Below are 16933 nucleotides of genomic sequence, written 5' to 3'. Positions count from 1 at the left end.
TCAGAGAGAGAGAAACGTTTTTATTGTCGAGCCGCTACAACACGTAAACCACTTTGGCAGTCAACAGCTGGTGGTGCAGGAGGGACGCCGTCGCTTGCCGGCCACGCTCCTCCGCCGCCTTGTAACTTAGCTGCACACACAAACATTCACAAAACAGCGTCAGTTTCAACTGTGCACAGCTGTTTAGAAAGGGTTTTCGCACTGTAGCTTGCCACATTCCACCGCCCTGGTGAACTCTCATGCTCGCTGAATCTGCATTGTATTCTGTAGCTCATTCCTTAAAGGTGCACTGAAGAGGAATGTGAACTCGTCTTTTTGCAGCGGGAACTCGGTCTACACGTTCCGAGCTTTCTTAGAAACTTCCGATTTATTGCCCTGTGCGGCCGATTTCCCTAATTAAATTGAATTAACGTCCGGCTCCCGCCTTTTTTCTTGAATTCTCCCCCGTACGGTGGGCGGAGTCGACCAACGTGTGGAGTGCCTTTCACCCAGTCCCGTGGCGGCTTGCCGCTCTTCCATCGGCAGAGTAATATGTAGTAGTCCGTAGTAGCAAATAGTCCGCACGTATTTTTATTTCTGCGGGCTTGTTTTGCGGCCATATTATCTGCGAATGAAACTATTTATTCATGGAAACCTAAAAAACAAAATAAAGCGAAGCAAAGCCTCCACGGAGCTGGCTGAAAGGCACTTCACGTGTTGGTCGATTCCTCCCACCGTAAGGGGAGAATTAAAAAAATAAAGGCGGGAGCTGGACGTTAATTCGATTTAATTAGGGAAATCGGCCACACAGGGCAATAAGTTTCTGAGAATGCTAGGAACGTGTAGATCGAGTTCCCGCGGCAGAAAGACAAGTTCAGAATCCTCTTCAGTGCACCTTTAACCCCTTGGTCACTAGATGGCTTTACCTCTGATACCAGAGCTAGTCAGTGACTTTCAAAGGTGGTAGCTACCAGTGACCGAGCGGCAAAAGAACAGATAAAAAAAAAGAATCATTTAAAACATGGCCTCTTGTACAACCAACAAGAACATTACTCATTTCAAACATGAACCAATGCCCACCACGATTACACGAAAGAAAAAGACGACACTCCAACACTATCGCTTTAAACTAATCTTCCTTTCTTCCTTCCTTTCAGAACAGATTTTTCAGAGAGCTGAAATCATAGCACACGGCGTGTGTTATCAGCTCCTCTTCAGCTTTCAAGCTAGTATCACATTACGCATAAACTGGCCTGCAGCTAAGCTGGCTCATCTTATATTCACTGATGTTTTTGTCATAACCTAAAATTTCCTTACTCAGAAAAACCTCGCTTTGAGGCACTTTTTTTTTCCCCTTAAGCCAGTTAGGAAAACCTCCATATTTTTGCCACCGTTATTTTGCCGTATTATTTCATGAATCCTTGCTGCTCTTTGGAATGACGGAATGCCGCAGAACACAAATTTATTGCGGCAGCTTGTTATGGTGTTTACCTTGAAAAAATTTACCTGCCCAATAAAATTCTCGTAACACAACATCACTCCATATAGTACTAACATCATTCTGGCTATTCTGCTGTTTTACATTAAGTGAACAATATTAAAGCTAGTGCTTCTAAACTAAGAGGTGTGTTGCACCTGGAAAGCCATAAAATCAAGCTTCTTTAGGCAGGACTGCAAAAAAAGAAAACTGAATAGAATGATAAAACCAATAAAGCAAAGAAAGAAAGGGAAGAGACAAAGCTCACTTCTTTTTGAGGGTGAAGAAGCTGCGCTTGCGAGGTTCATCCCTACGCTCGGCCGGCAGCGTCTGTGCCCGCGACGGGCCCGCTGTGGCCTCACCAATGGCCGCCTGAAGCTGCTGCAGCCATTGGGATAACTCCTCCTGCAAGGCACACACCAGTCTCAGCTGCCTGACACAGCATGCGCTCACCAAGAATTAAGGGAGCTGCTGTAGAGCCACTCTCAGACAGACATAAACGACGGCACCTGCCACTCATGCGTGCAGGTCACAAGTGGAAGTTAATCTGAGAAAGCTGTTTGAAGGGTGACAGAGCACACTGAAAGGCCCGATCAATTGAGGATTCTGACCATGTATCAAAAGTTTTTTCTTGATCTCAAACAGTTAACCTGGGACCGTTGACGCACTGCAGCAAAGCAGGCTCTGTTGGCCACAAAATGCAACTATGTACTGATACAAAAAGCTTAAGACAAGAATGCAGTGGCATCATTTTTCTTGTAGTTTTATCTTCTAAGCAATCAGTGTTTCAACCCTCCACTATCTTTGAATGCGTGACGTCAGTGCGGTGGTTCTTGCAAATGGTTGTGCAGACAACTGGAGAGTGCAATAAAGATGTCCAAGTTTGTCTCTATTGCTGCAGTTTTCCACGCTAACCTATCTCTGTGTAGAAATGGATACTATCATGTTAACATGTGGCGTCAAGTTTCTGTTTTCTTAATGGCTCTTAGCAGTACGAGAATTAACACCTTTATTGAATATAGTACGTCTTTATAGACATCCATGAAAATTTTGCTTCATTAATAAATTAAGACTGAGATGACTTTGTGGAGGCATTACTTTTTATAACTCAGAAAGTAGAATCTGCAAAACAGGCTTTTATTTTGATATTAATCTAATTTTTGCTTCTGTACACGCAATTTCGTCCAAGTCTGGCAGGAGCACTGCATTTGCACAAATATGCCGCGGCCATGAATATAACGTTGAGGGGGAAGAGGGGGGGGGGGGGGGGAGTGGGCGGTACATGTTTGAGTCGAAATGAAAACAAAAGCTCCGCATGAATGCGGCATCATCTTCCGCGCGTGGCCTCAGTGCAATTTAGGAGGCAACAGTCGAGAAGCGTGCGCGACACAATCAAGCGCGGCAAAACCCCCTAAGCAGTGCCGTCGCTGCCTATGCTTCTTGCTGCCACTGCATTGTGCTGCCCAGCGCGACGACCATTTGGCCCTTTTTTTCCCTTATTTACTCCCCACAGCTTTTAGTGCCTTCCCATTTTCAGTGACCGAGCTTCCTTCTTTTCCATGTTCACAACCAGCTATTCTTTACTTATTTTTTTTTCTTCCCGTGCGCGCCACGCGCTTTACTCCATGGCCCAAAGGGCTTCAAGAAGTTGGCTTCGCCTTGCAGCTCACGAGCCTGGTGGTTAAGCTACCTCATAGAGCGCCATTTTATTGTCGTCTATGCCCATTCACCTCCGGCTGTTGCGATTACGTGGTTACGTGTCTGTTGCTCTAAGGTGTTCTAGACTACGCACATGCCGCATTCTGCTAGAAGTACAGTCTTTGTCAAAAGTAACTGGGCAGCAGGGTTTGCTTCTCAGCCATCGAAACCTTCGAAGCTCAGGAGATACCGCGAGAGGCTTAAATACATGTTCATGATTGTTCACAACAAGTTAGGAATTAACAGCGGCAAGTACATTGAGCTCGTCCCGGGTCGTTCGACACGATCCTACCATTCTTTAAAAGTCAAGGAATACTCATGCCGCACTGAAACATACAAGAATTCTTTCTTCCCCCGTACTGTGCGGGAATGGAATGTCCTCAAAGCGAATATTGTAGAGGCTTCTACTGTGGAGTCATTTACGGCGTCGCTTAGGAATTCGTAACAATTTTGCAGCATTCAACATTTCATTTTTTTTTTCTTTTTTCTTTTCCCAGTGCTCATATTGACGCGAGCGTCGTCTAATATTGTATAATGTTGCTTCTTTTCGTCGTTCATTTTTTCGGTATTGTGTGCTGAGTTGCGTGTACCTCAAGGAGGTTTTCTTTTTGTCAAAGTGTATTTTACACCCACTCCTGCTTAAGGCTTAGCAATAAAGCCAGCAGTCTTCTGTAAATAAATAAATAAAAATAAATAAATTTAGTGTAGCGCTTGCTGCACCACTAAAGACCAAAAGGTCTCGAAAGGTGAGCACAAGGGTTCTTCTTACACGACACAGATTTAGAGCTTAAGGTATGCCCACTGCCTTCATATATTTTTGGCAATGACGTTGCCACGACCAAACACTCTTTACTGTAACCTTTTCTTTATTAAAAATGTTTTTACTATATGCGAAGAAAGAGGTACAGTCCTCCAGGAAGGTGAAATGAGACCACAGTATCACTTTACAATACCCGTGTTTTTACTATATCCGGTGTTAACTATAACGGGGTTGTACGAACAACACATACTGCATACATGGGCCAGCGACCATACATTCTGTTAACTGCATGAAGGAGAACCTCGCTTTAATTAAACGGCACCGTGCTTGTGTCACAAAGATGCGACACACACAGTTTCGGCAGTAGGACACAATGCCTGGAAGGCTGGCTTTATCACTATGCAGCCACACCCTTTTGGCTCACACTCCATTTTGCAAAAGGACACGGGCAATGCCCCTGTGCTGCTCTGGAGAGAACCGAGTGCGCGCTTCGCCCACAATGAATTATTGAAAGGCTTTTGCCGCGCAAACCTGCACCCCGGTGCTGGCCGTCACTTCATTCAGAAAACGAGAGCGGAGAATTACGAAGAGCAGGCGCATGGTTGCTAAGAAAAACACTGCCAGGAAGCCACGAAGGAGCGTGTAAGACATGGCTTTCATCACCATGAAGTTTACAGCTACGAAATGCACAACAATACGTAAAGTGCAAAGGATGCTCCCGAATATGGTCTTTCGAGCTGGAGCTCGTCGAAGGCGGGAATTATCTGAAAAGGAGACTCCTACGTTTAGTAACTACGTCAGACAATTTCCATTAGCTAAACGTGCGGCCCCTATTGAATCTGTCCTCTTGCAACACGCTCCTCTTCAGTAGGAGACACCACTGCGATGCATTATGCGAGGTGGGCAGTGCTGCTTCTATGTGTACTTCTTCTACCTTCCTTCAAATTACAACTATGCACCGTTTTACTCAACAACAATACTTTGACTTCATGCAAACGTATGCGCTATAAGCGACACAAAAGGCACACACACACGACACGTGTGTGTGTCTTTTGTGTCGCTTATAGCGCATACGTTTGCATAATCATCAACCAACTGGCCCCGGTTTTAGCTTTGCTGAATACTTTGGCATGCTGTACTAGACTGCATGAATATGTACAAGCTGGTAAGGGAAGAGTCACATACCTCATCCTTTGCTTGGAAGAGGAATTCTCCACCATTGGAAAGCCTGAGAAAGTAAAAAGAGAGAGAGAAAAAAAAGCCAGATGCCAAGAGAATGAACCAACAGGTGTCAACTACATGAAGCAAAAATATCTACTGTAAGGAGAAACTGCTCTATACTGGGATGCAATAGTATAACAGAGCTGAGAGTAGTTAGGAGCTGGTCACACGCTGGTGGTCATATGGTGACCATTCAAAACACTTGCCACCGTTTTGCAACGTTACTTACTGGCAGAAGTAACTTTTCTAAAGTACACACGTTACAGAAAACCAAATTAGTTTTTTTTTTCCTATTTATGTAGTGGCAAACAGCACTGCTTTTCTAAAGCACACACGTCACAGAAAACGAAATTAAGATTTTTTTTGCTTTCCCTATTTATGCAGTACCAAGCAGCACAGCACTAAACTTTCATTTGCCGCCAGCATATGACCCCTCCATTGAGGTATCTTTTTTTATTTTTCTGTGAGACATTTATCTGGTCATCTGCTTGCTCCCATACCGACGCATCTCTCGGCGGACAGGAGGGAAGTGCTATTCTTGCACTGAGGCTGACGAAAGCAGGCGAGGATGAAATGAAGCGAGGCGACATCTAGTGGCCAGAAAGACAACCCTATTCATATGCTAGTTTTTTTTAACGTGGTTTCTGGCACACAGCATTTAATCAGCAGTCTTTAAAGCTCACTACTATTCACCCCAAGTTTTTGTTTTCTACTGCTCCAGTGGCAGACAGACAGAAAGACAAAGCATATTTTATGTTTCGCCACAGAGCACAACATCCTTGAATTCAAGCACCCCCTCTCCACTGGCAGAGAGCCAGGCACAAAGCATCTATTCGGGACTCCAGCATGTTCCTCCTCAACCAATGCCTTCTTTTTTTCTTTATAGGGAGATATTACCAGGTCATCTGCTAGCTCTCATGCTGCTCTGTCTTTGGAAAGGCTTAAGAAGGAACGGAGGAGGGACCCACTTGAGCCGAAAGACGTGCTTCTTCTTGGTGTAGTCGGTGGCACGCTCGGCCGTGGCTGTCCTCAGGTCCACCGGCAACTCGTTTCGATAATGGCTCTCGGGCTCCTGAGCACACATGGCGAGACCAGCATCAGCTCAGCCACCAAAACAGATGTTTCACACCTCCCTAGCGCAAGAGTGACTTTACCACAGAAGAGTTTTACGAAGGCATCCTAAAAGCGCTCGCACTTCCTTAACAGAATTTTTGGGGTGTCAAGTTAATGCTATTACAGCCCAACAGCCTCTGCTCTGCTGCCTCTTGCTACCATGCACTCCATTGTTCTTTGTATCTTATATGAGATCACTGATGGCTTCGGGGTGGCTGCCATACTCTCGGAATCAAGCCCTTTACGCCTGCCTTTTACTCGCGTGTCCAGACAATCGCGAGGAAAACGGCGGACAGCCCGGAAACTTGCCATAGAAACTCACAGAAATGCGTTAAGCCAACAAAAAATTCAACTCTTGCATCTTCGGATCAGCGCCAGAAACACGCTGCTTATTTAGAAAAATTGGTCAGAAACATGCATTAATCCAATAGAAAAGCTGGCAGCTTGTCATAAAAACATCAATAAGTCCAAAACATCTGCCGACAGCTGTGGTAGTTGCTCCCACATTGGCTTCGGCCAGGTAACAAGCATGTGCTAGCAATTACAATTGACCTATACTGCTATACCGCACGCAGCAATTTTTTTCCGAGGAAATAATTCCGAACAAAGTTCAGTTCAATTTTTAGAAGAAATAAGATCGTGTTCACACAACTGGGAGCCTTACAAACAATCCAGGAGCTTGCAGGTATGCACAGCATGTGTCATACTAAGAGGGAACAAGAAAAATGGTAAGCTGACTCTTAACGTGGAGAAAAGCAGGTTCCAACATGAAGCAAAAAAAAAAAAAAAGCGCAGAGAGCTCAAGAGGAGGAGCTTGAATTCACACTCCTCCTTCATGGTGAAACCTACCTTTCTTCGCATTAAGAGCCGGGTTACCATTTTTCGTGTTCCCTTCAAATATGACACATGCTGCACATGACATGCATAGGAACTTTCATGGGGCAGCCGAGGGAAGCCCACTTCTTTTAAATGAAACATCTTTCTCTATTACTTCTCTCTCCAGAGATTACAAGACATCTTTTCACCTCATTATTCCACTAGCCACCTGCAATGGAACTTCTTTTTATTACAAGGTTTTGCTTAGCATGTTTTCCCAGACCTACAGCTGAACTTTCATATGCTACCATCTTGTGTCACCTTCCTAGCCTAGTTTCCCGTTCTTTTAAAAGAGAACGGAAAAAAAGATTTCGGGACCTCATGAGGACTAAACTAAGGACAAGGAAAGTAAGCAAAAGGCAACCGAGTTCACACTGGTGGCACATGATCAACGAAAGATATAGTAACTAGATGGAATAATGAACAAAGAAACTGCAGCATCACACTGCAGATTATTATAACCGCATAGTTTTTCCAGTGTTCATCAGCTTAAATTTGGACCCAGCAGCACAGTCTGTAGAATTCACTGTGCCATCAGCATCATGGATCGGTGATAACACCCAAGCTATTCAAAAAGAGCCTGCACTTATACCATTTTACTGAACCATGACGATGACAATGTTCCAAGTTCTGATCATTAAATCTGTTTTTGCTAACCGTACTGATCACTTTTACTACTACCAACTTCCTTCGCCATCAAAATAAGCATAAATTGACTTGGTAAGCCCTAGTTTTCCCTGCCTTTCTCCAGCCAAGCACTGTCATTCGCAGATGACACTACAGCTGCAATGAGTCTTAACTATCGGACCTGTCTGTAGTGCTTCTGGTCCTTGTAAGCAGCCAGGGTGGTTCCCCGGATGACGAGGTACAGCTTCTCCCATGACCGGTTGGAGGCCTTCTTGGTCGTGGACTCCCACTCGTGCTTCCTCAGCAGCAGGCCCTCGAACTCGTCCTCCGCCGGCCGCTCTGCGGATGGCGCACGACACTCTCAACACGTGCACTGCGCGACCACCCTCAACGCCCCACCCGACAACCAACGAGACGATGCCGACGGTGCGGTGGCGATCTAGAATGCAAGCTACCGAGCCGCAAGGACGGAGTGAATCGACTCCGCTACTTCCGTCAAAAGGGGACTCAGACTACCGCACCAATCCAATCTTAATTCATACCGGTACCAAATACCCGTCACACAGCGACAGCAGACGTTCAAGACGTTGGAAAAAAAATGCCGAAACCATCCAGCAAACTTTGGAGGTTCACTGCAGCAGCCGGCCGGTGACTCTAGCTTTGAGCGTGGAGACAGGCATGCGACGTGCACTACCTTTGGTTGTGCCTACGTCTGCTGCAGTAAATCTCCCAAGTGTTGCAAGGTGGTTGCGATACACAGTGAAAACAAAAGCCACTTTCTCGTATCACCAATAAGGAACGTCGTGGTGTGCAGTCCATTTGAATGCGGCAAATGCCGTGGTTAAAAACGAAGCGCTAGTTATAGCGTGATGCCAATTCTTTTCGCACAAGTGTCTATGTCACAAAAGAAGTAGTTGCCTTAGTAGCATATGCACTTCACACTGCTTCGCTTTTAGCTTTGGGAAGGAATAAGGTTTGAGCGTTTGATAAAACATGGGGTCAGCTATGGAGTGATGCCTTAAATGCGGAGTAATTAAAGCAATAACTGGCATGATTGGATTCGTACAGTTTGCGGTACATTGCGACAGTGACGTAATGTGAATTCCTGAGCATCACAGATTCGAGCCAAGTTTTCCTTTCTGCACGGGCTAACCGAATGCACAAAATATGGAGCTTGTGCAGGCAACATTCGTGGCTCAAACTATATAAGAAGCGCAGCCTCGTGACACTAATTTACCACCCTTACTGTGCGTTCAGCACATTATGGAGAAAGTAACTCCACAAGGGCCCGCGCATATTCTTGCGCTCAAGAATGAACAGTGCGATACATATATGAATAATCACGCACATTATTAAGTTTTTTTCTTTGGTATCTGAATAGGATTAATCAATTGAATTAACAAGCGGTATCCGTAGTTACTACCTATGACCTTCACGACGTGCCCCTAACAAGTTATACTGCCTTTTCCATTGGTGCAGCAATAATCGGAACAAAAACAGAACAGAAAGGTTCACAAAGCCAACAATATATGAAAAACAAAAACAGTAACACAAACAATCTTTTTCAATGACGCAAATAATGACCTTTTCCACAAGAACAAAACATTCACAGACATGTCAAATACGGCAACACAAGAACTTTTTCTTAGGCAACCAACAGATTCTTAACTTTGCCAACATAGGCAAACAACAGATTCTTAACTTCACCAACATAGTGAATCAACACAAGAAACACAACAGAAGCTGCACATCAATCCTTTACAAATAAAACACAAACATTACAAATGAAAGTCTGAAAAAGAAAACGCCACCAGGTAAAGAGGAAAAGAACTAAAGAAAGCAATAGTCAATTGCATATTCTACGCCTTGGTCTAACCCAGTCAACCACAAGCATCCATCAGACATACTTGATTGATCTTGCTAATGTCTGGCAAGACGTATTATGGAGAACAAAATTTTACATCAGGACCATACACATATAAGTTACATCTCATTAATAACAACCATCCATTTCACTGTGAACTAACATATTTCACTGCTGGTTTGTTAATGTTTCTATCAACCTAATTATTTGGCTATGTCTACCTGGTCAACCAATCTCATCATTATTTTACAGACCTTAAATACTTTAACAGCTAACAAGTAATTACAATATTGAAAGTGACAGTCTCATAAAGTAAGCGCTGTTATTTTGGCACTAGTTTTGAGTACTTAGACAGCAATTAAGGTAACAACAAAACTCTGCAGCTTAACCTGGTTAACCGCATGCCACGTGAAACAAATAAACCGCTGAAAAAATTTACATAGATAACGCTGCACTGATTAAGAGTTCTCCACCAGTACACCAGAGGACACCCTTCTTGCCTGGTGAAGAAGCACGTGTGAAAATCTCAGGTGAACCTGTACTGCTTGTCCTTTGGTGTGCGATTTCACATTGCATGCTGTGCTGTGTGTGTTCACAAGTGTCACTTCACGGTCCTATACATGTTCCATGCATGTTGTACAAGTGTGCTGCAGGTGTTTCAAAGGTACTTTCTCAGGCATCTAGCAGCGGCATTCATATTGTGTCGACCTTACATTATGTGCATGAACATCTTGCAGTGCAAAGTACACAGATCTGTGGATGGACATTTTACCGGGCATGGGTACATAGATGTGCCCAACATTCAAAAGTAAGCCTTGTATGTTTAATGGACGTTTGTGGTTGATAGAGAACTACAAGCTTCTAAACCCTACAGTACTTCAAAGTTTTAGCGTAGGATGCATAAAGACAGGCGACAGACACGTATGAGGGGGCTGAGGCCATCCTCGGGCATTGTGCCTCTCATCTCAACCTGTGAGGTATTAATAATTAAAACTGAACTGAAGCGCTCATACATGTACTGTCCCTGTCTTGTTTGAAACCTAAGATGAAACTGCAGGGGTGCTGTTTCTTCCAGACGCTACTCCACCTAACCCTAGCACAGGCCTTACCCCACCTAGCCATTGCTTGGCTCTACTTAGCTTGCTTTCTAGATCGCTTGGCTTGCTTCCGGAGACACAGACGCACACACACACACACATATGCGCGACATGCAAAGACGTGCAGGCAGCGTGCTGACCTGTCTCTTCCTCTACGGGCAGCTTCTTCTTGCGCCAGCTGCCGAAAGGCGACTTGGAACGAGAGCGCTTGATCTTGGGCGGAGCTGCCATCATGATCACCATGCAGGGAAGGAGGAGGCAAGGCCGGCTAGCATGCGCGCTCTCTGCTGCATGCGGGCCATGCAAGGCGGCGTGCACTCACTGCTCGGTGCGGGCGACGTCGCGGCGGCCGGCCCTGGGCTGGCGGGCAAGGCGGTGGCTGCGGTCGTGGCGCGGGGGCTCCCTGGGGCGGCAAGTGCGCGTGCAGCAGTTAGGCCCAGACCCCCTGACCCCCCATGCTTACCGTCGCCTGCTGGTGCTGGTGCCGGCGCCGCTGCTGCCGACACGGCCACACCCTCGGCGCCACTCAGGATAGCAGGTTCTCGGACGGCTTCCGCAGAAGCTTCGGCGTCGACCCTGCACGCGCACGTGTGCCCCCGCACCCCGACTGGTCAGAAAACGTGCAGCTTCGCACCGGCGGCAGACCCCCAGAACAATAGTCGGCAGAGCTCTGTCCGAGCTCAGTTCCTCGTGGCAACGAAAATTTTGAAGGAGTGATAGAAAACGAAGTGGTAAGAAACCACCGGCTGAGAAGACGAGCTGTGAAGCTAAGCATGTGCGCACATGCATGCACACTCATAAATTCAAAAATAATAGGAATTTCAACAATCGGCATTGCTACAGACAAATTCATAACACAAAAAGAAGTACGTGCTTCTGGCTGTCAATGACATTATTCGCTGAAGCTTTGTCGCAACTAACTTTCCTCGCAGCATGGTGTGCTGATACAAGAGCGAATGAATCCAACGTATTCTAGTCTGTAAAGAAATTCCTTTTTTTAACAGCTTCCACATTTTTTAAACCTCTGTAACCAATTGCATGTAAACATATGTAATCACATAAACATAAAATTCCGTAGCCAAATAAACATACAATTTCGCAGCCAAATAAAGGGAAAATTCCGTAGCAAACTGCATGCCAGCATGCGTCCTCTATGCACAGCGTCATGAAGTGGGTGGGCCCATGCGTCCACACCTGTCCTGGGCAGACGGCTCGTGGCTTGGCGGTGGCTGCAGGGCTGCCAGGCGCTCCAGCTCCTCCTGCTGCCGACGTCTCTCCTGCTCCTCCTCCCGCGCTCGCATCTCCTTGAGTTCGAACTGCGCAGCGCACGCGCGGACACAAACAAAACAGCATCAGCCACGCCGTTCATCGGCTGGCGCTCGGCATTCGTCACTGCTTCCACTGCATGCACTTGGGAGGGGGTCTAGCAAAAGCAGTGGCGAATGCAGACGCACCTTCTCTTTACAATCGATCAGCGCGAAATGACAGCGACAAAGGAGGAGCACACGCGTGCAGGATGTGATCACCATGCGCGTGTGAGCTTCTTTGCCCATGTCTTTTCGTGCCGTTAAATTTTAAGTTAGAGCTCTATTTGCACCTGCAGCTTTTGTTCTACGCTCTGTTTCATACTTAATGTGAAAATACCATCAAAGCTTCACCAGCAGTGCAATCATTACATGTATTGCCATGCGATGTATCACTGATAACCAGCTGGAACTCCGAGAGAAAAATGTGACAAAAAATCTAACATGAAGTGAAAAAAGAAACGCGAAATGTGACAAAATGCAGTTCTCAGATGATATCACACCAGCAAGTGCTTGTTATAACTAAAATTGCAACAAATTAAACTGGTGTTCCGTTTACTTTAACATTGTGCCGAGCTCCTTACTTTTAGACAGGCAAACTATTTTATAAGCCCGAATGTGGTTAGTATGAATCTGCACGCTAGCTTAGGCTGCACTGCACAGCAAACACAAAACAGAGTACAGTTCGAATAAGTCTTGAAGTGGCTAACAGTAGGTAATGTCCTAAAAAGCCAAGTAAAAGGGGCATTGACAGTCTACTTCCTAAGAAAACCAGATGGGGTTTTAGTGGAATTCAGTTACTAAAGCTTTCATCTGAGCAAAATTTATGTCTGACAATGAAACAATAATGCATGTACGATACACACTAAACCATATATTGGCAGATTACTAAAACAAACAACACAGAGTAGCCATGCAATCAACTCTGCATGTATTCCTCTTACATTCCGCACTTCATCAGCACGAGTACAGCTTGCAAGATGCTACCACAACGTTAGTGGCTGTTTGGTTTTCTCATGAGGCATATGGCGTGAGAGACGTCACACGCTTTCCAGAGGACACATCTTGGCCCCATCACTTGGTCCGCTGGGTGCATTTCTACACTTCGGGAACCACATGCGAGTGCCCAATTGGCAACAATCACTTTGCAGGTGGAAACGACCTCACAACGTGGATGACCAACAAGTAATAAGCAGGTTACATTGCAACAATGAAGCTGCGCACGCATGAGGCACGCAACCAAGCTTGACAGCTTGCAGGAGTGCTTAAAAAGCAGCCCAGTATGACTGAGAAGGTGAGCGAGTTATGTTAGCAATGAGAGTACCGCACATTACGCTGGCATTGCAAGCTGCAAAATAGCACAACAGTGGGCTTTCGCTCGGGTAGTTTTGACTATCCTTTTCATCCCAGCGAGAATTCTTGATAAAAGAGGGCGCAGTCCGACAATCGGCAAATGCCTTACAATGGAGGAAGCACTGCAGCTATGCAAAACCACAGTGCAGTAGCTGGCACAAGGCAAGTAGTGCCACCTATCCTCCTTTACAGAAAGCAGCGTAATGAAGGTTGCTTGGTTACCATCTTCATTATGAAGACGTCGTATAGGCTTTGGATCGCACTAGCTCACTGTGCATATCCCACTGCCACAAGGCAGTGCGATAAACCACAAGGCAAACTGCACTGCAGTTCACACAACAGCGGGCATACAAGACACACAGAGTGAAGGATCACATAGCGCACAAAGCAGCCATTATGAGAGTAAGTGATGAAATACACAACTAAAAATTATGGAGGTAACAAAGGACATGAGTTGCTGCATGCGAGATCTGTGATTTTGGAATGATGACAACCATAAAACAATATGAGCAGTGTGATGGGCACACCAGGTCACCTAGTTACTTCCGACGTGTTACTCTAAGCAGGAAGGTTGACTCCTAAAGGGTAAATGAATGCACTACTATGTGGGAAGTGCATGTATTATAAAAAAAAGTTAACTGTCTTTTGTCATAAAATAAGGGCAAGGAAAAGCGGTGGACCAGCCGTGCCAGACAGCAACATCAATTTGTTCATGCTCGAAGTTCTCATGCACAGTTTCTCTTGACGCGAGCTTTAATGTGTTGAATGGTTAACATGCTCAAGGATACAAGGATAACTGAGTACCATACGAAAAGGACTAGCTTGAAAAGGACAGACACTACTCCTAGCTAACTCACTACAGTGAGTCTAGCTTCGCTCATTCTTCACACTAACGAAAGCAAGCACCAATTCAACTTAGTAAGATAGAAGTTTGCACACAAGATTACAAGATAATTTCGCAAATACAGAGTGCTGCAAGCATTTAATGCCTTCAGCTTCAAAAGCAAAGTCACGTACCATCCCTAGGTAACAGCTTTAACCTGTGCCTTTAACAATGCAGTCAAGTCCCTCCACTGTCACATCCTTTTGTAACATTGTTGTGTCCTCGCCTGTCTGTCCCATGTCACTGCGGTTCTTAATTTTTTAAAACTAGCCAACTAAATGTCAACCAGTTATACACAAAAAAAAACATTCCTGGCACATTTTCAAGAAAACTTCACCCTTATAATGGCCTTAGACGAGCCAAGTTCGTTTTTAGCAATAACCCAAGTTTTGGCTTTTGATGAACCTACCTCATCAAGAACAATCCTACTATTTATGCAATATTCCTACCACTTTTTGACTATCCTACCATTTTATGGCTATTTTTTCTAAGCATCAAGAGCAGAGATTGCATCTCAGAAATACAAGGACCGTTTTGGCACAGTTTTTGGTCACAACTGTTGTCCCTTAAGGACAAGGTGAACTGGACTACCAGATCTAATTCTTACATCACTACCCAGTACAGGTAAGGCTCCAAAGCTATCTGCTCGTGGTACTCTTGTTCCAAAGAACATGCAATGAAAAGTCCATTCAGAGCGACATTCAATGCAACACCAATCCCTCAGCAACTACATGCAGGAAGTTCACACACAAGAGACAGCTGTTAACAACCCAAGGCTAGCTACAATGAAAAAGCAAAACAAATCACGACGTGCAATGACAAGGTCCTGATGCTTTCGCGTGTCCCACACAACAGGCGCAATTCAAAAGGTCGAAATTTCGGACCCCTCCCACAAGATAAACAGTTGCACTGGCACCAGGCATGCCATTTTCGGTTTTTTGTTGCCATTGTAGAGTGCTAAAGGTGCCCATGCAAACTCAGATTCAAGAAGAAATACACACGCAAAAGGCAAACACCTACACACACCAAGCAACGGCAAAGATGAGAATGGTTAGCGTTCATATTAGAAGCTAATTAGCACTGCTGCCACTGTCATGTAGAAACCAGTTTGCCAGGGCACCCCTAACTGCCATGCTAACCGATAAACACCATTCGATTAAACCACTGATCCCTCGCCCGCTACATCGACAACACCAACCCTCCCTATACAGTCAATGCACGGTGCACATCTGCCACAACACATGGGATAAAGCTCAGGTTTCAGCAGTCTGGACATCAGTGGCAAAGTTTAAGCTTCAAAAGAATAATAAAAACAAAAGCTTGCCCTTACGCGCTCTCTCCAGACGCCTATGGGAAGTTCTTGGGTAACCCATAAAAAGCCCTCAGCCAGAATAGAGAAATTTTGTAGCCAACAACAACGAGCAGGCACAAACTAACAATGGGCGGCATCAGCTTGAGTGAGTCCGTTTACCCCCATACGGTCAGGATAATGAGAGATATAGACAGCTACTCGTTAATGCTATCCCGTAACAGAGATTGCCTGGGAAAATCAAAGGCTTCCACCACAATGCCAAAGCTATGAGGCAGGGGCATAGCATACAAATTTAAGCCCCTCTCCTTCGACGAAAGTCACAGGCCCGTGAAAATGAGAAAACTAGGGGAGGTAACAAAAAGGCATACACTCAACTTTTTTTTTTTTTTTTTTTGTCAAAAGCTAGGTTGGAGAGAAGGTGCTTTCTGAATTTGAGGGCGCTTAAGTTGCCATTAATACAGCCCTGTCACCATACAGCACGGCAAGGCTGCAAAATGCCATTATTCTTCTGATCTAATATCTTAAACTTGGAAAAATAAAATCTTGAACTAAACAGCAGTCAACTACGATATGCCTTTCCTTTGTTACCGAACACACACATAGAGGGCTCCATTTTGCCACGGGCACCCGTTTCTCATCAAAATCCTGGCAGAGAATCCTTCCCTGGCTACTAGTGATTAGAGGCCATACATTGCATTCACGGTGTTAGTGAACCAAAACATTCTTTGTTAGCGGCAAACTTTTGATGGCACGAACACTGGCTAAACTATTCCAGAACTCCTGAAAGACTTACATCATACTGCAACTTGTAAAATCATCACCAACAAGGAATCTGGCCTCTGGACATTCCAGTTCACTCAATGACGATGAATTAGTTTTTCCACTGTTTAAACCGTAGCTCCTGAGTACAGCTGTTTACCAATCAGCACCAACTATTATACTATAGCCCTGGTGTGATCCCCAACACAAGCCGCATACTGCACAGTACACTGGAGAATGCCCAACAGAAGCTAGAGTAAGTGAATGATTATATCAGCAACAACAGCCTGGCACTGCAGTGTGATTATTCATCATCATCAGCAGCAACAACAGTCCGGCTCTGTCCACTACAGGGTAAAAGCCTCTCATATCGGATCTGCAATTATCCCTGTCCTGCGCCAGCTGCAGCCAACTAATCCCTGCAGATTTCCTGATCTCATTTGCCCACCCGACCAAGTTTACCTTTTCTTTGAATACACTCTGTTACCCTAAGGGGCATTCTGTTATCTGCTCTCTGCATTGCCTGCTCTGTGCATGTCCGTCTCCTGTTCTTGTTTCAGCAAGGACATAATTAATTCCCGCTTGTTCCCTAACCCACTCTGCTGTCTCT

General features: G+C 45.2%; 1 protein-coding gene across 7 annotated transcripts in view; it reads right to left on the bottom strand.

Annotated features, from left to right (window-relative positions):
- Positions 1-16933, bottom strand: part of beta-Spec (spectrin beta chain) — a 44395-nt gene continuing 27462 nt past the window's right edge. For 2 of the 7 annotated variants that reach the window (XM_089558075.1, XM_089558077.1), the window contains 9 exons: positions 11907-12028; positions 11176-11288; positions 11035-11115; positions 10853-10936; positions 7933-8090; positions 6104-6207; positions 5100-5142; positions 1725-1861; positions 1-130 (listed from right to left, as the gene is read on the bottom strand). In XM_089558075.1, coding sequence (XP_089414201.1) covers positions 127-130; positions 1725-1861; positions 5100-5142; positions 6104-6207; positions 7933-8090; positions 10853-10936; positions 11035-11115; positions 11176-11288; positions 11907-12028 — 846 coding nt within the window. In that variant the 3' untranslated portion in view covers positions 1-126. Of the gene's footprint in view, positions 131-1720; positions 1862-5099; positions 5143-6103; positions 6208-7932; positions 8091-10852; positions 10937-11034; positions 11289-11906; positions 12029-16933 lie in introns of those variants that run through there. The other 5 variants (XM_089558073.1, XM_089558076.1, XM_089558079.1 and 2 more) reach the window with 5 other exon arrangements.

The sequence above is a fragment of the Amblyomma mixtum genome, chromosome 8 (genome assembly GCF_055824585.1).
Source record: "Amblyomma mixtum isolate Tamu chromosome 8, ASM5582458v1, whole genome shotgun sequence".
NCBI classification, from domain to species: domain Eukaryota; kingdom Metazoa; phylum Arthropoda; class Arachnida; order Ixodida; family Ixodidae; genus Amblyomma; species Amblyomma mixtum.
Note: the sequence above shows the minus strand (reverse complement) of the source record. Positions and strands in the feature narration are given on the sequence as shown.